At 41.5% G+C, this 22,587-nt stretch overlaps 1 protein-coding gene across 1 annotated transcript in view; it reads left to right on the forward strand.

Moving 5' to 3' along the window:
- Nucleotides 1-22,587, forward strand: part of LOC124721568 (AP-3 complex subunit delta-1) — a 269,083-nt gene that overhangs the window by 119,595 nt on the left and 126,901 nt on the right. Inside the window, exons 9-11 of the mRNA XM_047246607.1 lie at nt 4,282-4,331; nt 4,454-4,503; nt 16,769-16,817. Of these exons, the coding sequence (XP_047102563.1) occupies nt 4,282-4,331; nt 4,454-4,503; nt 16,769-16,817 (149 nt within the window). The remainder of the gene's footprint in view (nt 1-4,281; nt 4,332-4,453; nt 4,504-16,768; nt 16,818-22,587) is intronic.

Here is a 22,587-nt window from a genome sequence, read left to right on the forward strand (position 1 = left end):
ATAACATAATAATAACAAATAAAATATTAATTACAACAACCTTAGGAAATGAAAATAAATAAAATATAGCACAGGGCAAGAGGGAAGTGTTTAAGTGTGGGGATGAGGGTGTGGCAACAACTGGTGGTTGTGAGATCAGATGAATGCATTCCATGCTTCCCACTTAAGCCTCATCCTATAATTCCTTCATAGCTGTTGATTTTAAATTAATCTTCAATAGAGTATAATAGTTTGTAACAAGCTCTTTCACCTCTGTGATAATCTTTGTAAGGAAGACTTTTGGAAGCCTTCCTGATCCAGGGCTGCCTGACCTGTGTCCGCAATTCACAGATATTGGTCAGAGTGGGCTGAACACATACAACCACTCATAGGTCTCCCAGATGTTCTCATATTATTTAGTATTTTTAGTTCTTCAAAGTAAGATACATATCAACAGTCAGAAGGATGATTTTGTTTGAAAGGATAGTATAGTCTTCTGCAGTGTCCACCTGTTCTCTTCCAATCACTGCAGACAACACAATCATTTCCCTGCTTGTCCAGGAAAATAGAAACAGAGCATTGTTACCCATATTTAAGCTTTCTTTAGTGAGTAGAAATAATACACAACCTTTCCTTCTTAGTGTGTTGCATCAGAACTTACCGAAAAGTTTCTCATTTTGTTTTTCCTATACTGGAGATGTGAATACTTTGTAACTCTCTTGTTCTCTTGACCTTTTTTTGACAATTCAAAAATATTTATCACAGACACTTCCAGCAACCAGACAAAAAGTTTTCGCCTCCACTTCAGTGTAGTCTGAAAAATCATTATTTTTTTAGCAAAGAAACATACTTTTTCCAGCTACTTTGCAGATGATGTGCTGTCACGTCATAAAATGCATAACATCAGGCCACCCTGAACAACCCAACACACACATTAATGCGGCATCAGGTGAGCTGTCACGATAAAATAGATGCACATTTTATAGTTTTAGGCCTAAAATAGGAAACCAACCAAAATTCTATATAGTATTTTACAGAAATGACAAGAACCATAAAAATGACACTTAAGTGCCTGGAATTGTATGGGTAAATAATAATAACAATAATAAGAAAATAGGAGAATATTTTGCAGAAGGTGGACGTTTGATTTCTTTCTTTCTTTCTTCTTCTTCTTCTTCTTCTTCTTACTTTTTTTAAAGTCAAATTAAGCTCTCAAATATGAAAAATGGCAAAAAAGCTTCTAACCTTGTTGATGAATATTTTGAACATAGCACAAACAACTTCAAGGACATTTGTGGGTCTCAGATAGAAGGCTTACATGTAAAAACTTGAAAATTTTGGACCAACATATCATACGAAAATGCAATCAAATAAAATGGAGTGTAGTGAAGTCATGAATTTGAAAGGTAGATGAAGTATATATTCAATTGACATACATCTACATCCATACTCCACAAGCCACCTGATGGTGTGTGGCAGAGGGTACCTTGAGGACCTCTATCAGTTCTCCCTTCTATTCCTGTCTCGTATTGTTCGTGGAAAGAAAGATCGTCGATATTCCTCTGTGCGGGCTCTAATCTCTCTGATTTTATCCTCGTGGTCTCTTCAGGAAGTATACGTAGGAGATAGCAATATACTGCTTGATTCTTCAGTGAAGGTATGTTCTCGAAACTTCGACAAAAGCGTGTACCGAGCTACTGAGCATCTCTTTAGCAGAGTCATCCACTAGAGTTTATCTGTCATCTCCGTAACACTTTCACGATTACTAAGTGATCCTGTAACGAAGCGCACTGCTCTCCGTTGGATCTTCTCTATCTCTTCTATCAGCCCTACCTGGTACGGATCCCACACCGGTGAGCAGTATTCAAGCAGTGGGCAAACAAGTGTACTGTAACCTACTTCCTTTGTTTTTGGACTACATTTCCTTAGGATTCTTCCAATGAATCTTTCTGCCATCTGCTTTACCCCCAATTACTTTTACATGGTCATTCCATTTTAAATCACTCCTAATGCCTACTCTCAGATAATTTCTGGAATTAACTGCTTGCAGTTTCTGACCTGCTATATTGTAGCTAAATGATAAAGGATCTTCTGTCTTTCTATGTATTCGCAGCACATTACACCATCCATGTTGAGAAGCACTCCCCACTCCCACAAAAGTTTCCGATTAATGTACAGTCACATTTTTTCCAGTAATTCCATACATAATACTTTTGTAACAAATGATAAGTAATTTTAGATGCAACATGTTTGTTTTGTCTGTAATGATCTTCAGACGTTTGCCACTAAGAAACAGCTAGAAAAGCAGTACTACTTTTGTGTGGAAAAAGTATGTTTTGATATAAATTGTTATTATTTTGAACAGAAATTATATTTGACTATAATGACACGCTCAATGCATTAGGCAGCTTTCTACAATGACCAGCCTCTAATTTATCTTATTCATCACTTAAATCTTTATTTTAAGAGGAATAACCACCACTTGAGCCAGTGTCAAATTTCTCTTATTCTATATCATTTATTTCACAGCTTTACTCGCCACTCGCTTTGGGAAATTTCTCAACTTCATCACTGAGATGAGTGGACTTCGATGGAAATGTCATATCTGCTGACATACTTTAGTAACTGTAGTGTCTTAATATAATTGATTTCATCATTGCTTTGTGGAATTTGTGAAAATATATGCTGGAAGAATGCCACACAAAATGGTACCATAATGAGGCTCTTGTACTGTATGACAAAGAGTTTGGCTTTGGAAATATTGTTGATCACTGAGTAGGATTGGAACTGGAGAATTAACATGTCTCACCCAGTTGGCCATTGGTGTGAAAAAGATTAAATAAATTAGAATAAAGATTGGGCAGCAAGCACAGAAGTAACAGGAAAATATGTTGACATACAGATAAAACAATAGAAAAATTCTCTTTCATTAAAAAAACACTGACTTTTTAATTACCAATCTGTAGTTATTAAGATTCAGACAGTTTATTTGCTAATGAAAAGCAGGGCACCGGTGCAATATAAGTATGAAGTTCGAATTTGTTCTTCATGCACAAATCTGTATCATATTTGTCTCTGTGCACCTTCTGTGGACAGCTATTTGTTGCTCTTGTCATTACCACACCACATACTTCCTCCAGCTTTACCATTATTTGTACATATATAGACTATATCAGGCCCTGTTCTTTGCTGTATAATGTTGGTTCGTTAATTAGTAGCATCAGTTTCTGGAGTATTGTAATTCCTGTATTTTGTACAGTTTATGAAAATGTGAAGCAATCACTTTCCATTAGTTTTATTATTGTGGAACAGTTTTTATCACTTCAGTTTTCATTTTCTGGCTCTTAACTTCTGTTGCTCATGAAGTAAAATTCTGAGTAAAAAATATATATATATATTTTTTTTATTGTTAACATGCTTCTCTGCATGGGCATCCACAGAAATTTATCCATAAGGGGCATTATTTCAAAATTGCCATTTTTATACAACTGATTTGATGAGTCTAGCACATATAGTGCCTCAAGAACTAAATTTGACAAGCCCTACAAAACTTCTTTTGTCTCAAACATTTGATATATATTCACTGAGTATTTTTTTAGGTTGATTATTTTGATACCGAAGTGGTAAGTATGTTTCATTAGTATAACCAGACATATATTTTTGTATTATTCATATTAATATGAATACTACCATCTAGATTTAGTGATCTGAAACTGCATCCTTCTTATGATTACATCCAGAATATTCAAAGAGTTACTCACAAAAATATTTTTATTCATATATCAATAATGTTAATTTCACTGAAACTTTAAAATCTCAAGATGAGAAGAAACTGGAACAATTGAGAAAATACTGCTGGAAAAATAAATTATAAATAAACAATTTCAAATTAATATTCTTCAAATTGAAGCAAGAGAGATAAACTTAAAAAGACTACAGTATTTGCCATTGTGATCAGGAGCTCAAAATCTGTCATTTAGTAGAATAATGGGCAGTCACCAGCGGGCAGACATGCTTCTCTGTTTGTTATATGATAGTTTAATTGTAATTAAAGATATAGATTAGCTTAATACTATAGTGAAAATTCATATTTCACAGATAGGTTTTAATTTGTCAGTAATCTGCACTGTTTTTTTTTTTTTTTCACATCCTTCAGATCACACTGAGGGAAGTGTTGTATCTTCTGGTGCACCCAGCCTCCTACAGAAAAATAATTTTATAATTTTGCTTTTTATGACTGAAATTTGTTGTTGCTGTTTTATTCAGTTTTATATCTGATTTAAACTTGTCTTTTTGTTTCAGTACATCTGCAATGTCTCTGCTGTATGAGTGTATCAACACTGTAATTGCAGGTATAAGTTATTTTAAAGTGATTCTTTTTCCAGAAATGTCATTCAGTTCATATTTTCTTAACTATTTCATAGGTTATTGTGTAGTGCAGCAATTTAAAAGCAGGATTTCTTTGTAATTTCAGTACTGATATCCATTTCTTCAGGGATGCCCAACCATAGTGCCTCTATTCAGGTAATTATTTATCCGATTCTTATTTTACAGAAAATTTTAATATAGTAGTGTGACTGTACTCAGAAAAATACTTTTCTTTTTGTTGATAAACTGAAATAGTGGTTGCCAAAATGTACATATCTAACCTTTTTCTCTTGAAGCTATATTAATAGTTCTGCCAAGTACAATTTTGAAACAGAACTTAGAAATATATCATCTGTGAATAAAATATCTGTCCTTGGAAAAATTAATTGCATGTTTTGAAAGTATTTAAAAAGTTTAGTAATTAAGTGGCATAAAATAGTATGATACATTTAACTTGTACTCAGTAAGAGCAGGATTCCAATCTCTACCGCACCATATGGATGTAGGTTTTCTGTAGTTCCCCTAAAGCACATTGTACAAATCCCATTATGAATCCTTTAACAGTACCATAGCTTCTTTCTTCCCATGTTGCTATTAAATCTCACATAAAGCTCCATATCTAATCCATTTATGTTGATAGGTTTTTAAACTCTAACTTGCCTTTCTTCATTAGGAGTGAATGTATTAACTACAGGCTAATGACTACTGTAATAATGATTTATTGAGGAAAAAGAATTAATTGTTGCCTTCCTTGTGACTTTGTTTGATATATTTCCCATGGTTAACATCAAATTTTGTATAGTACATAACATGATGTCCTCCTTTTTACATGAGGAGGAGACATCAACATGAAAAACTGTGAAACACATCATAAAGTTGTTAACTTTTGCAAATACTTTTAAAAACAATAGTTGATCATCAGAAAAGAATTAGGTAAACAGTTGGCATATTCACAAATATTGTATTGGTAAATTCCCCTCTGTTCCTGAATGCAGTGAAAATTATTTAACAAATACATTCAGTTCTGGAGGATCTGTGTCTGGACCCCTCCCTGTCTCTCTGCTCTCTGCTCCTTCCCCCCCCCCCCCCCCCCCTTCCTCCATATATCTGTCATTCTCCATCCTCCTGTATCTCATGCCTCATGTGCCAAACTGCCCCCCCCCCCCCCCAAAAAAAAAAATAAAAATAAAAAAAATAAAAAAATAAAAATAAAAAATCCTCTGCCCTCCCATTTTCTGCCATGATTACTCTTTCCTTTTTCTGTTGTGCAGCTACCCCCTCCCCCAGTATATTGGTACACCAACCCACTCCCCAGTATTATTCATACTTTCCCCTCCTCCCAAGATTGTGTGTGCCTGCTCTTCACCCCAACCCCACTCCTTGTATATTCTGTACTCTACCCTCCAATATTTTTGTTGCTCCCCATAGATATTTTGGTTCACCTTGCAATCATAATGCCTCCACCCCTCCCCAAAAAAACTTGTTTTGTCCGCTAAAATTTGTTTTGCCTCCTCAAATTTTGTAAGTTCTCCCCCCCCCCCCCCCCCCCACCTCCCTCCCCCATCAAATATTGTGCTGTGCTTGCATTGTAGTGCTGCTTAGTCTTGCTTTTATAAGTTTCTTTTGTCTCTGTTTCTTTCTGTCCAGTATTAAATCCGCTAGAGAAATATACACTGGGAAAAATGTTTAAGCATATTATAACTACATGAAGAAGATGGTGACCTTAGCTCTTTCACCAAGTGATGCGTGTGATTGTCACAGCCCCATCTTCTATTTCCTACCAGCCCTAATTTACTCTTTGCTACACAACTTGGCCTCATTTGCTACACTTATGCAAGAGAAAATATGGAGCATGTGGGGCTGTTCATATATTTCTCGATGTGGCGTGGTGATGCTAGTGGATAACTCGCGTGTCAACTTTACGTTTGGGAAAAGTGAAAGAAGCAGATAAAATTTTAGTATTGTAGTTGACAGAACAAGCACTGTAGCTTCAGTCAGCTCACTCTGAAGATGACCAGGAGGTATACAATCAAAATATTGGAAAGAGAAGAAATAGTCTATATGGCTGCACTCCTGAAATTTAATGGATGTATTATTTACAGTTTCTATCAGATAAGCAGTCTGAAGATTTTGGACACTGATTAATATCAGACTTTGCACAAAGGCTTGGAAAACAGTCTTTCCATCTGAAAGCAGTTACTCATGCAGCAATTTTTTTTTTTAAATTTTTATTTTTATTTATGTATTTATTTTTTTACAAATTCCAGTACATATTAAAGTTATCACTGTCAAGTACACTTGTTTTACCATCTATTGATTGCGTGTTTGTGAATCGGAGAACATTTGCAGTCAAAACAAAGAAATTCCTTACAAGGGAACCTCCCCATGGCACCCCCCCCCCTCAGATTTAGTTATAAGTTGCCACAGTGCATAGGCCTTGAAAAACTGAACACAGATCAATCGAAAAAACAGGAAGAAGTTGTGTGAAACTATGAAAAAGTAAGCAAAATATACAAACTGAGTAGTCCATGTGCAAGATAGGCAACATAAAGGCTAGACTGAACTCAGGAGTGCCGTGGTCCCGTGGTTACCGTGAGCAGCTGCAGAATGAGAGGTCCTTGGTTCAAGTCTTCCTTCGAGCAAAAAGTTTAATTTTTTATTTTCAAACCATTATCAAAGTTCAGGCACTCTCACATAATCAACTTCGCTCTCCAAAATTCCAGGACATGTTCAGATTTGCTTGGACATATGCAGGATTTGACGGTCTACACACGGAAAAATTTGAAAACATATGTTTTGACAGAGCACAGGGAAAAGTGTGCTACTGTGAAACTGTTGGATTCATTTGTTGCAGTTTATGTGACAAACTCTTATGTTTTCATCACTTTTTTGGAAGTAATTTTCACATCCACAAGAAAACCTAAATCGAGCAATGTAGAAGAATCTTTTTACCCATTCGCCAAGTGTACAAGTTAGGTGGGTCAACAACATATTCCTGTCATGTGACGCACATGCCGTCACCAGTGTCGTATAGAATATATCAGACGTGTTTTCCTGTGGAGGAATTGGTTGACCTATGACCTTGCGATCAAATGTTTTTGGTTCCCATTGGAGAGGCACGTCCTTTCGTCTACTAATCGCACGGTTTTGCCGTGCGGTCGCAAAACACAGACACTAAACTTATTACAGTCTCGTCTCGTCAGTGAACGAATGGACAGATCATAACTGCGAAAATCAAGAAAACCTTTTCACTCGAGGGGAGACTTGAACCAAGAACCTCGCATTCCGCAGCTGCTCATGCTAACCACGGGAACACGGCGCTCCTGAGCTCAGATTAACCTTGATGTTGCCTATCTTGCGCATGGACTACTCAGTTTGTATATTTTGCTTATTTTTTCATAGTTCCACACAACTTCTTCCTGTTTTCTCGATTGATCTGTATTCAGTTTTTCAAGGCCTATCCACTGTGCCAACTTATAACTAAATCTGAGGGGGGTGCGATGGGGAGGTTCCCTTGTTAGTAAAAAGATGCTGCAAATTATCATATGAGGTAGAGGGTGTAATGCTCTCTCAGTTTGTAGCCAGAAGCTCCCCCCTCCCTCCCATCCTGTGCAAATGACTTACTCACATGCCGCCACTACGACAATCTTGATAGGCCCATCAGTTCAGCGAATTCCAGTCGGCTCACCAAGCCGTACAACTCCACGTGCCCCCTTGCCCATGGGGGACACTACCCACCCTGTTGCTCCTGCGCCACCTACCTTGGGAGTAACACCCCCCACCCGTTGGGAACGTCCGTCCCCACTTCTAAGCTGGAGAAGCGTCCAACTTCTTCAGCTGCTCTCACTCGCAAGGGGTCCCTTGGGACCCTCCCTTCCCAGGTTTCCACAAGTGGGAAGGATGACGCCCGGCAGTGGCACAAGTGCCCACAAGCAGCTGGTCGTAGGGCTTAGCGATCCTCCTCTGTCCCAGAGACTGAATCAGTGAAGCCCTCCCAGCCAGTGAAACCGAAGGGGCAGTGAGAAAAGTCCAAGAAGAAGACCTCTAAGATGAAGGAACTCGTGGTGGCACCCACCCCACCGCAACCTGCAAGCTCTGCTTCTGAGGGAGAGGTAGAGATTCTGGCGTCCGCTGAAGACCTAGATCTCGCCGGACTCTCAGACACAGTGGATGTCACTCACACAGGTACTCAATCAGTGGCAGCAGCTGACCCAGCGGCGTAATCTGCCTCCTCGGCCCCTTCACGCCTTTCTCAGCCATGGACAATGTCATCCTCCAGTGGAACTGCAGCGGTTTTTTCCACCATCTTGCTGAGCTCCGACAACTTCTCCGCCTTCACCCTTTCCTCTGCATTGCTCTTCAGGAAACTTGGTTTCCGGCAATATGAATCCCCGCCCTCCGTGGCTGTCGGGGTTATTATAAGAACCGGGCAGCTTATGAGAGGGTATCTGGTGGCGTCTGCATCTATGTCCTTCACTCTCTTTACAGCAAGTCTGTCCCTCTACAAACACCTTTAGAGGCTGTCGCTGTTCGGGTGTGGACACCTCGGGCTGTTACTGTCTGCAGTCTCTATCTTCCACCGGATGGTGATGTACCGTAGCATGTCCTGGCTATGCTGATAGCCCAATTCCCGCCACCTTTTCTATTGCTGGGCGACTTCAACGCCCATAACCCTCTGTGGGGTGGATCAGTGACAACAGGCCGAGGCAGCATCATTGAGCAAGTATTGGCACAGCTCGACCTTTCTCTTTTAAATAATGGTGCCTTCACACATTTCAGTGTGGCACATGGCATGCAATCAGCCATCGACCTTTCGATCTGCAGCCCTAGCCTATTACCATCTGTTCATTGGAGTGTGCATGACAACTTGTGCGGTAGTGACCACTTTCCGATCTTTCTGTCACTGCCACAGCATCACTCTCCCAGGCGCCACTGCAGATGGGCTATGAATAAGGCTGACTGGGACTTGTTCACCTCCATTGCCACTATTGAGCCTCTTTCCAATGATGCCATTGATGTGGTGGTTCACTCGGTCATCACCAGCATCATTACTGCTGCAGAATCTGCCATTCCCTGTACTTCTGGGTCCCCTCAGCAGAGGACTGTGCCTCGGTGGTCGCCGGAGTGGCTGAGGTGATTAAAGATCGCAGGCGGGCACTCCAGCGTCACAAGCGGCAGCCCTCATTGGGACCCCTCATCGCCTTTGAACGGCTCCGTGCATGAGCCCGCCGCCTCATTCGCCAATGTAAGCAGGAATGCTGGAAAAGATATGTCTCCACCATTGGGCTCCGTACCTCTCCATCACAGGTCTGGGCCAAGATTAGGCGACTCTATGGCTATTGGACCCCCGTCAGCTTACCTGCACTTTCACTGAATGGAGCAGTCTGTACTGACTGAAACAATTGCAAACTGCTTAGTGGAGCATTTTGCTCAGAGTTCCACTTCTGCGAATTACCCACTGGCCTTACGCTTCCTGAAAGAGCGGTTGGAACGTCGGAACCTTTCATTTCACACGCGCCACCCTGAATCGTACAATCCTCTGTTCAGTGAGTGTGAATTCCAAAGTGCCCTAGCCACTTGCCCTGGTACGGCTCCCGAGCCAGATCGCATCCACTGTCAGATGCTCAAACACCTCTTGGTGGACTGCCAGCGGTGCCTCCTAGACCTTTTCAACCGTATCTGGGTGGAGGGTGAGTTCCTGTCGCAATGCCGGGAAAGCGTTGTAATCCCCATGTTGAAACCTGGCAAGAACCCACTGGAGGTGGACAGCTACCACCTCATTAGCCTCACCAACATTCTTTGCAAGCTGCTCAAACACACGCCGTCCGTACGGCCTTTGTCTGCTGGCAGCATCTGGTCGTCGTCTTTTTTGACATGCGGAAGGCATACGATACGACATGGCATCATCACATCCTCTCTACACTTCATGGTTGGGGTCCTCGGGGTCCACTCCCAATTTTCATAGAAAACTTTGTCGCTTCACTCTTTCCGCGTGCAAGTTGTGGCCTCCCATAGTTCCTCCCGAGTTCAGGAGAATGGGATGCCGCAAGGATCTGTCTTAAGTGTCTGCTTCTTTTTAATTGCAATTAATGGGCTCGCTGCGGTGGTGGGAATGTCTGTCTCAGCTTCCTTGTGTGCTGACGATTTCTGCCTATACTATAGCTCCACAGGCATTCCAACTGCTGAATGGCAGCTGCAGGGCGCTATCCAAAAGGCACAGTCTTGGGCTGTAGCGCATGGCTTCCAGTTTTCGGCAGCCAAGACCTGCGTTATGCATTTCTGCCGGCGACTCGCTGTTCACCCTGGGCCACAGTTTTATCTTGACGGCAAACCTCTTGCTGTGGTGGAGACACATCGGTTTTTGGGTTTGTTTTTTGATACCCGGTTGACTTGGCTCCCTCATATTTGGCAGCTTAAACAGACGTGCTGGTGGCATTGGCATCTTAATGCTCTTCGTTGCTTGAGTGACACCAGCTGGGGTGCCGATCGGTCTACCCTTCTTCGGCTGTACCAGGCGTTAATTCAGTCCCGTCTAGATAATGGGAGCCTGGCTTCCGGTTCATCACCACCTTCCGCATTGCAGTTGCTTGACCCCATCCTTCACAGCGGGGTCCAACTCGCCACTGGAGCTTTCCAGACAAGACCTGTCAACAGCATACTTGTGGAGGCAGGTATCCCTCCATTGCAGTTCTGGCCCCAATGATTACTGGCCACTTATGCTACACATGTTTGTAGCTTGTCTGGGCATCCCAATTATCGTCTCCTGTTCCCTCAGTCGGTCGTCCATCTTCCGGAACGGCGGCCCCGGTCAGGGTGTATTATTGCGGTTCGCGTCAGAGCTCTTCTCTCTGGGCTTGAGGTTTTCCCTCTCCCACATCTTTTCCGGGCCCCTTCGTGCGTACCCACATGGTGTGTGCCCCGCCCATGCCTTCGGCTCGATTTGGCACAGGGCCTGAAGGACTCAGTCCCTCCTGAGGCCCTCCACTGCCGCTATCTTTCAATCCTTGCCGCATTTCAAGGCTCTGACGTAGTCTATACTGACGGTTTGTGTCGGCTATGCTCTTACTCTAGGGGATCATTATGAACAACACTCATTGCCAGCTGGCTGCAGTGTTTTCACTGCCGAGCTGGTCACCATCTCTCGCGCCCTAGAGTATATCCACTCCTGCTCAGGTGAGTCCTTCGTTTTCTGTAGTGACTCCCTGAGCGGTTTACGAGCTATCAACCAGTGTTTCCCTTGCTCTCGTCTGGTGATGGCTATCCAAGAGTCCACCCATACTCCTGCCCGTTGTGGCCACTCTGTGGTCTTTGTGTGTACCCCGGGTCATGTCAGCATCCCGGGAAATGAACGTGTTGACACGCTGGCCAAACAGGCTGTCAGTGCACCAGCCTTGGAGATAGGCCTTTCGGTGAGTGACCTCAGGTCAGTTTTGCGGCAGAAGGTACTTTGCACCTGGGGTGAAGAATGGTGCACCCTTCCTTCACCCAACAAACTTCGGGCCATCAAAGAGGCTACCGGTGCGTGGCGCTGCTCCTTGCGGGTCTCTCGCAAGGACTCTGTTGTCCTCTGCTGGCTGCACATTGGCCACAGCTGGATAACACACAGCTATTTATTGCGCCGCGAGGACCCACCTTTATGTCGCTGCAGATCAGCTTTGACGGTGGTCCACATCTTGTTGGACTGCCCGCTTTTAACTCCGCTCAGGCAGACATTTGCGCTGCCTGATATGCTTCCTGCACTTTTATCAGATGACGTTGCAATGGCAGATTTAGTTTTGAGTTTTATTCATGCAAGGGGTTTTTATCACTTCACCTAAGTGTTTGTCGTTTTTCTTGTGTTGAGTCTGGTCTTTGGCCTACCATTTTAGACTGGGGTTTTTAGTGTTTCTTGGCGGTTGGCTTTTCCTTATGTGTTTCTATGGTCGGCCAACCACTGTCACACTCGGTGTGATTTTAATTACTTTTTTCTGGTCTCTGTCTGTGTCTGTCTTGTCCTTTGTCATCTCCATTGTTTCTTCTTATTCTTTGTGGGTGTTTCAAGTTTGTGGAAAAAGGGACTGATGGCCCTAGTAGTCTGCTCCCTTCGATCCCACAAACAAACCAACCAACCAACCACATTTTACTAAGCTAAAGCCACGAAAGTAAACAAATCACCCTCTCGAATGCTTCTTTGACATCTCTCTCACGTTGGTTTACCATGCCATAGGAAATACATCAGTCAAATTAAATTCACTGAATTGGAGTAAAAGGAATGAGTGTGAATGAAATCAGTGAAATGTATTGGCATGAAATGATATCAGGGAAATCTGTGCAAAAGTGATGGAACTCCAATATAATTAATATGTCATTACAGATGAACATTTGTGTCAGACCAAGATCCTGGAACACTGTGGTGCTTCCACTAAATATGTTCCACATTGGTGCTGTTCTCATGTATGTTGTAGGAGAACCAGTGATTGCAATATTTAGGAGTACTGGGAGGGTAACATGAATGAAAATGAAAGTTGGTGATGGCTACATGCTTGGATATCCTGAATTGTCACAATAAGCACAAAATGCAGGTTTAAATTTCTTGTGATATAAATTTTCAGTTGTCTTGACATAATTCATTACATTAAAAGGTCAGCATTTCTGAATGAATTTCTCAGATATTATTTCATGTCACAGTTTTCACTGGTTTCATCCTCATTAGTTCCATTCATTTAATTTTAGTGAGTCTCGTTCAGCTCATCATTGTTAATTCTTGAGTTTCACTTCTTTGTGTATTGCTCCTGTTTAAACATGTATTTTCTCGATTCCTGGGCAGACCTGTGACTGTACAATTTATAGTGTGCATATCTAATTTTTCTTACTATGAGGCATGCTCAGACAGTAAGTGCACTGTGTCCATAACAGGCTGTGGTTTTGTGTTTCTTGAGGGTTGGCAACACTGACCAGAACATGCATCACAGAAACATGGTAGTACATAAACTCACATTGTAGTGACTAGTTGTGTAGAAGGTGTTGGTAAGAAATCCCACCAAGTGCAAGCCACGTGCTATGATGTGCTTCCTACTTGCAGAAGGATAACACCAACTGAAATATTTTTGTGAATCGAAAGGGGTCACGGTGAAGGTTTATGACCAGAACAAATGTGTTTAAGTGGTGTATGGAGTTTAGTGGAGGCAGAAAAAATGTTCATGACGTCAGAGGAGTGGAAGGCTTTCTTTTTTAACTGAGGAGTTGGTGCAAAAAATCAGTGAACTATTTGTGAAGAGCATCAGTTGACATTGGATGAAATTTCTACAGTGTTTCCACAACGCTTTCGAACTCTCTTATATGAGACACTCACAGAAATGCTGAGATATCAGAAACTATGCACAAGATGGGTCCCAAAATAGCTGACAGAGTATCACAAGAAAAATCAGGTCAGTTGCACCCGCGAGTTTCTTGAATGACTTTAATTGAAAGGTGAGGATTTTGTGAGCCCTATTGTGACAAGATGAAACATGAGTGGCTCATTACACACCTGAGACAAAAAGACAGTCATCTCACTGGCATCACACCAATTCCCCATCAGCCAAAAAATTCAAAACCACATTTTTAGGGAAAAAAAAAAATTATGAACTCAGTGTTTTGGGATCGAAAAGGCATCATTTTGGTCTAATTCCCATCTCATGGAGAGATCATAAATGCACGACGACATTGGCAGACCCTAAAAAAAAGTCAAAAGGAGCATTCAGAACAAAAGGAGGGGAATGCTGATGAAAAGAGTGCGCTTGTTGCGTGAGAATGCCGATCTTCACACAGCCTTAGCCACCAAGGGGCTCTTGGACTCAGTTGATTGCCATGTTTTGAACCTCCCTCATATTCTCCTTACTTGTCGTCTTCAGGGTATCATATTTTCATCTCCCTGGAGCCACAAATGAGTAAAATTAAATTTTCAGCTGACAAACACATGCACAAAGAGGTTCTGAAGTGGGAGAAGGAGCTGGCGGCAGAGTTCTTTGAAGAGGACGTAAAGAAGCTTGTGCTATGGCTCACCACATACATTGAACAGGATGATGATTATGTGGAAAAATAATCAACAATATCATGTAATTTTTTTTTCAAATATGTCTTTTCTTTAAAAAAATACGAAAAACTAGTACACTTACTTTCTGAACATACCTTGTATTAGCTCCAGATTCATGTATACTGATGATGTCACTCTGTGTTTCATTGCATTATGTTACCAAGTAGTATGTTAAAGTTTCGCCAGTGAACATGAATTGCTATGTACGCCAAATGCTTAGTACTTAAATGCATGATTTAAAAATGTATACTGCTAAGTCTGCGGAAATTTTTTCAACTCTCATTACTTGCAGAGTGTGACTATGCCTCGTGGATTTAAATAAAAAGTCTTGTACTCTTATATCTTACAAGGGGAGGCCATGGCATTTGGATCACAGATTTACTTCATACTGTGTTCAGTCTCAGTGCTGCATTAGGAAACCAAATATGTGCAAGTAATAAGGTGTACTACTTGGGCACTCTCGAGAAAATTGCAAGAGAAGTGTTGTGCGTTGAATATGTACTAGTGCATAGCATTTATGAGCACAAGATGGCGGCTGTCTTGTGGTTAGGTGTAGCGGTCTGTAACCATATTTTTTTAAACATTTGTCATAGTGTTTCAAATGTATGACACTTGAAAAGTAACAGAATAAAAGAAAACACGTGTATTTGCATGAACTATTATTAGATTTCCATTGATATTTGGCTGTTTATTAATTTTTAATTATTATGATTAATATTGTTTTTATAATTATCAATAAGTAAATGACTAAATGCACACAGTTTTCTTGAAAGTGTTTACCTTTTGTGATTTGTGAACTCTCTTATAGCTACAATCGAGTAAGGTACACAGAACTGCTTTGCATCTGGATGCTTTGACCTGCAGAGACAGAGAGCAGCCCCGTTTGCCAGTTAACTTGTGTAGCACTGAGACCTTGCTAATGTAGCAAGAATGAATAGTGTATGTGCTATTTTTTAAAAAAATCACTAAATTTGCCTTTTCACTGCAAAAATGGAGGTGACCCCTAATTCACTAACTACTGTAGGTGATGAACTTCATGAAGATTCAGTGCATAATGCAGTTTGCAAAACATCAGTTATAAGTTGGTTTTGTGCACTCTGACAGTCTTATTCAAGAACCAGATCTTATTGATACGGAATCATTAGCAATGATTTCTGCAGTTGCAGTGGCGGTTGGAGAAAATCTTTATTAGCCTACTCTCAAAATGTTAGTATAAAAGATATGTATTGCTGACAAAGATCTCATTCATTCTGACAAAGTAGATGAAGTAGTACTATTTGGTGAAGTTGAAGATTTTTCTGATGAGAAGGATAATAAGCCAGCCGAAAAGAAGCCAAAAGGTGGATATATTCCACTGGAGACAAATATAAAAGTAATGAGACTGGCAAAAGAGAACACCATGTGGTGTCTACAAACTACAAAATTCATGCAAATACACATTTTTTTCATTCTGTTACCTTTCAGATGTCATATATATATATGAACTAATATGACCAGTGTTGAAATAAAAATGTTGAGCAGGGCCTCAATCCAGCAATTCATCAATTACAGTGGTTAAACACTAACCACTAGACTGCCACTGTGTTATATTCAGTCGCAACACACCAGTAAATACACAACTAATAAAACTTCTCTTGTGATTTTCTCGAAATTGTCCTAGTAGTATGCCTTACTACTTGCACATTATGTTGTCCTAATGGACTACTAAATGCATACAAGTACAAAACACTGCAGTTAACAAAATACTCTACCACCTCCAACCTGATAGTTCTATGTCAATGGTATCTTCAAGCTTGCATGTTTTGTTTAAAAACATTTCTGTGCTACACAACACACACTGCCTCCAGTATTGTCATAATACTAACAGATAGAGTGCAGCAGTTTAAAACCGAGACTTGAAGTCAGGACATTTGCTTTTCGCGGACAAGTGCTCTATCGACTGAGCTACCCAAGCACGCCTCATGCCGAAGCTTTACTTCTGGCAGTACCTAATATCCTACCTTCCAAACTTCACAGAAGTTCTCCTACAAACCTTGCAAGACTAGCACTCCGGGAAGAAAGGTAATTATGGAGAATGGCAGAAGTAGAGCTGTGAGAACAGATTGTGATGTGTACTTGGGTATCTGTCAGGAGAGCACTTGACTGCAAAGGGCAAATGTCCGAAGACAGTTTAATCCACCAGGAAGTTTCATATCAGCACACCATCTGCTGAATGGTGAAAATATTCTGGAGATTCTTCGATATTTAACATGATTTGCTCTTGCTGTAAGATATATTACTGTAGTGAGGAGTTAGGTGTATGTTTGATGTATTTGTATTTTTGTGAAGCAATTCTAAGGTAGTCTCACATAAATATTATATTTACAGCTGTGTGTCCAGAAGCTCAGGATACTAATCGAAGATTCGGATCAGAATTGTGAGTAATACTTACACATTTACAAATCAATATAATCTTTGAAGCCTCCTCCTCTTCCTTCTTCTTCTTCTTCTTCTTCTTCTTCTTCTTCTTCATCTTCTTTTTTCTTTGGTGTAAGTTAGTTATGTTTCATTGGTAAGGTAATAAATACTTCGAAATTATATCAGGGATGAGTTTAATCTCAAAAGTAAGACAACACTGTGGCTTTTTGTCCACTTCAAAGTACATTCTTGAAAGTCTTAATGTACAAAATTTTAACCATTCAAACATGATTAAATCCATAATCATCTTTTGTTGCTTTGTAATGTTTTCCATACCAATTTTTCAGTTTTAAGTATATGTTTTTGTTTATGAAAGAGCTGAAACGGAATTAGTGTTAGATGCCTCCCTTTGTGGCATCGGGGACTAAAATAGACCTGCAGTTATTCCTTGCATGTCATAATAGGCGACTAAAAGGATTCTTATACCTACTGAAGATTTTACATTGATGATGCGGCCATTATTATGAGACCTGTCAATTTTCACTCCTTTCACAATCTTTTGGCATAATTACTTATGATACTCCTTCAGAGTTTTGACCTCCATTTTTCTGAATTTCACAGAAGTGCGAGTTGTTTGGGGAAGGACACCTTACGTGATGCAAAATTGATCCATCGTGTTCTGTTATCTTCCACACTAACTAATAGAGTTGGATTTATATTCGCACTGAAATCCAGCATGGTAGCCAATTCCTAGTGTGTGTTTGGGGAGAGGCCAGGGGGCCTTGCCATGTACCCTTGCAGTTGTAGCCCCCCCCCCCCCCCGAGAACACACTGCTCATGCCAAGCCGTAGTCTCAGCATGTAAACTAAGAAGTAGGTGCTTATCCAATCTGACTTCTAGCAACAGTTACTATGCCAGGTAGCCTTTGCACGGGGTGGTGCTCATGGGAAGAGCCTCCAATCGGCATAAGTTGCATCGGGGTGGATGATCCACAATATAATGGATCTGTACCAGTGGCTGTGGCAACATTGCCTTCTTAGTGGATAGAAAACGAGATGTTAGTGCAGAGGCTTATAACCCAGTGGTGTTTGTCTTTGCCTACATCGTGGGATGAGAGTTGGGCAAGGAGAAATGGAGGTGTACAGTTCTTGGTATGCTCTAGAACTGAGAGATAATCTTTCACAATGTTGAAGTCTCTGTGTTTCATTGAAAATATTGAGCATTGGTTCAGAAAAGTTGTTGCAGTAGAGAGGATGAGAAACAGATCTTTGCTGATGAAAATATTGATTGCTCACCAACCACAGGCACTTCAGGCCTGTGGCAAGCTTAAGGATATACCAGTTGCCATTTTCCCTCATAACAAACCTGAGAGGATTCAAGGTGTCACCTTCCATCCGGACCTAACGCCATAAGTAGATGAACTGCATGCTAACCTAGAGCGGCATGGAGTCTATTTTGTTTGTTGCATCCAGCGAGGTAATATAGTGGACACCAGGATCTTCGATCCTGCCCTTCGATGGAAGTGTTTTACCTGAGAATATTAAGATCGTGGTTTATAGATGAGATGTCAGGTCGTATTTTCTTCCTCCTACTAGATGCTTCAAGTGTCAGGGAGTTAAACATGTCTTCCTGCTGCACTAATGGTGCTACTTGTAGGGTATGCGGAAGGACATTGCGCAAGGGCAGCCCTTGCAAATAACTCCCTCCATGTGTAAATTGCCGTGAATTCCGCCCCCCTCATTTGGTGACCTGTTCAGTTTTCAATAGGGAGAAGAAAACTGAAGAATATAAAACACTTAACCGTCTGTCTCAACAAGATGCTAAGAAAAAGTTTGAATGACTCCACCAAGTTAATATGGTGTCTAACTTTGCTTGCATTGTGTCATAATCCACACCTATGGTTATGACAAGGACTCAGATGGCAACTCCTGGCACTAGCAGTGTGTCAGAGCATGTTCTTCAGTTGAGGGAGTGAACATCATCTCCCTTTACTCCCAAACCCACAGCACTGATGGTAACCACTCTATCAGAGCAGCTGGAGATGCCCCGTCGTCCTCCAGCATCATCAGGGAAGAGGATATCTGTCGAGGTGCCCCCCAGCCTCCACAGGACGAAACAGACCCGCAGTCTACCATCAACCAGTGGCTAACGGGGCCACAGGATGTGGATTGCAGGAAAGAATTATTCTACCATCAACCAGTGGCTAACGGGGCCACAGGATGTGGATTGCAGGAAAGAATTATTATCTTCTGTGCAAGGAATTAAGACTGGGAAACTATAACAGAAACTGAAACCTCCCAGGGACAAGAAGGGTAAATTGAAAGTTTAACTGAATTCTGCTACTCCCATCAATCGTTAATTCCCCCCCCCCCCCCCCCTCCTCTCTCTCTCTCTCACACACACACACACACACACACACACACACACACACACACACACATGGTCCCAGAGTTCAAGCCCATGTATATTGATGAAGATTCACACATTCAGGTGGAACATGACTCAGCAGCAAAGTAATCATATTCCAGGTTCCCGTTCGCTGTTTTCTCAGATTCCAGTCTGATGTTCCTTCAGTGGAACTGTAATGACTACCATTGCCACATGGCTGAACTCCATCAATTAATGGCTACTTACTCTACAGTCAGTGTGGCAATTCAGGAGAAAATATTCTCGGAAATCCAACCCCCTACTATCCTACTATTAAAAATTACAAATTGCATTAATGCTGAGAGGGTGTCTTGAGGAATCAACATACTCATACACTCTCACTTTATTGGGCAGGTGCTGTTAACCGCTGCCTTAGAAGCTGTGGCTGCTTGTGTCTGCCTGTTAGTTACAGTAACAGTGTGTAATATCTGTCTACCCCAGACTGATCTACACCATACTACAAGCTGGTAGAGTTGCTGCAACGGATACGTCCACCTTTCCTCCTACAGGAGTACTTCAATGCCCACAATTTTCTTTGGGGTAGCAAAACCACATCTAGCAGGGACCAAGAAATGGAACAATTAATTTTGGAACTGGAAGTCTGTCTACTTAACACACAAACTGTGATACATTTCAGTATGGCCCATACATACTCGGCGAGAAACATTACAGTCTGCAGCTCAAATATCTCACCATTAATCCAGTGGTCCATCCGTGGCAGCCTTTGTTACAGTGAGCACTGTCCTATCACACTCTTTCTCAGACCACCAACCAGTGCAACATGCACCACATTGATCCCTTCAGAAAGCCAACTGGTAAGATTTCACCTCCACAGCGACTCTTGAATGACATCAGAGGAGTGGTACAAGATGCTATTGGCATGAGAAAAGGCCAAGCAGGTATGTTGGGAACAGTATGTATCTTCTGTGATAGCCCACACCCCATCATCTCAAGTATTTTCTAGACTCCACCACAATTGCTGCCATTCATTATCCACAGGAATTCTTGGCATCTCCCTCACTGGCGATATCTGTTCTGATCGCACACTCTTTGCCGAATGTTTCTCAGCAAACTTCGCCCAGGTGTCCTCGTGCAGTAACTGCCAACTTATTTTGCTGATCCAGAGGTTCATAGCAGAGCAAAAGTTCATATCCTTCTGTGCACAAGGCCTTGAATCATAGTGCTTTAGTAGAATGTCGCAACACAGCCCCATTGACTTAAACAAAAACCATAATCAAATGCTTAAACACCTTAGCAATGACAACATAAAACACATCCTCAAATTTTTCAATCGCATTTATTTGACAGGGAGGGGGTCCCCCCTCCCTGCACCATGCTGCACTCCAGACAGGAAAAGACCCACAAATTTTGACTAATTATCGCTCAATCTCAAACAAAAGGGCTGTGTAAATTATTGGAAAGAATGGGTAATTGATAACTGTTGGTGCTTGCAAGCCAGAGGACATTTATAACAATTTCAAAGTGGCATTAGGGCGCTCCAGTCCACCACAGACTAAATACATTCATCTATAATCTGTAATGCACAATGCTTTCACACATTGCCAATACTTGATACCTGTATTCTTTGATTTGCAGAAGGCATATAGTACCACCTGGCACCATCATATTCTGTCTACTTTGCACAAGTGGGGTCTTCTAGGGCTGCTTACGCACTTTTATTGAGAATTTCCTATCCCTCAGATTGTTTTGGATGTGGGTAGGTTCAGCCTTCAGCAACCTATACTAGTGTCTTGTAGGGATCATTTCTGAGCGTAACTCTCTTTGCCATCAATGACGGTCAGTGGTGGTGTGAATGCAGTAGGACCCATGGTCTCACTCTCACTGGGTATGGATGACCTTTGCCTGTATTAGAGTTGTTCACCATTGCACAGCACAGTGTGTCAACTTCATGAGGCCATACAGGAAGTAGATAAGCAAGCCCTGAATCATGGATATCAATTCTATCTCATGAAAACAATCATACTCTTTTGTCAACTTTGGACTGTGCTTCTGCGCCCAGAAACTTGGTAACCAGTTGAAACTTTCAAATTCTTGTGCCTCTTATTTGATAATAAATTAACCTGGTTACCACATGTATGCCAACTTGAGACAAATTGCACGAGAAAACTTAATACCATTAGTTTTCCCAGCAACATCTCCTAGGTTGCAAACCACATGGTTCTTCATAGATTCTACAGTGCTTTACTTTTAAGCCTCTTGCATCATGGATGCATTGCCTACAGGTCAGCAACACAATCAGTACCGAGTCTGTTAAAGCCTGTCCGCCACAGTGGCGTGTGGTTGGCCACTGGAAGTTTCTGTACGAGCCCTGTGGACAGCGTACTAGTGGAATCTGGTGTCCTACGACTGTGGATCAGATACCACCAACTCTCGATGAACTATATCGTCATAATATGTCGGATGCCTACTCATCCGTGGTACTTGACTCTTGTTTCCCAACCAACAGCTCATATTGTTTATTAATTGCCCAAAAATGATTAGAGTAGTTGAGATACGATTAGAAACTCTCTCCGAGGACCTCCAACAGCCCCTCATGTCTGTGTGCACAGTGTTCCCTCACACGAGAAGTATGCAGTTTATACACTGCATAGTTGGTTAAGATACCACAGGATCTGTGGTATATTAAAACTTCCACCAGAAATGCAACAAAATGATCTGCTTACAAGCCATATTTCAGTGCTACACCAAAAACCTTTTGGTTGCATATAAACCTATTAGTTGATTTCAGTTAAAACAGTAACATTCGTATCGGTATGTGGGTATTCTGGGAGACGAACTTGCTGACAAATCAGTTAAAGAAACAATCACAGAAGATAAACTTGAATTCTGTGTTCTGGTCACAGGCCTACGATTGCAACTGTGACATCAAATTTTGAAAATCTGAAATATGGAATGGCAGGCTATCCCAACTCCCCACAAGCTGAGAGCAGTCGAGGGGATCTGCAGGGCATTGTATACTTCGTTCCAAGCCTCTTGGAAAGATGCTATCGTACTATGCTGACTATGATCACACCAAAGTTAGATAAAAGCTCCTTTTGTGTCATGAGGTCTCCCCTAAATGCAGCTGTGGTAGTCATCTCGTGATAGCCCATATTCTTACACAGTGTGTCCCACTGTCTGATCTGAGATAGGCTTTCCTCAGATACTTGCTTACGATGGAACAGCAGCTACTAAATTTCTATTATTTCTGAGGGAAAGTAGGTTTTATAACAAAATTTAATGCACCTCAATGTCCGTTGTGCAGGGTGGTTGTGGATGGTGTACATCTTGCTGCGGTTTGTGCCCCTAGTGGTCTTAGGCTACGTACTCCATCTGCACTGTCATGCATTTTTAGTTAGTTA

Source organism: Schistocerca piceifrons, chromosome X, assembly GCF_021461385.2.
Source record: "Schistocerca piceifrons isolate TAMUIC-IGC-003096 chromosome X, iqSchPice1.1, whole genome shotgun sequence".
NCBI classification, from domain to species: domain Eukaryota; kingdom Metazoa; phylum Arthropoda; class Insecta; order Orthoptera; family Acrididae; genus Schistocerca; species Schistocerca piceifrons.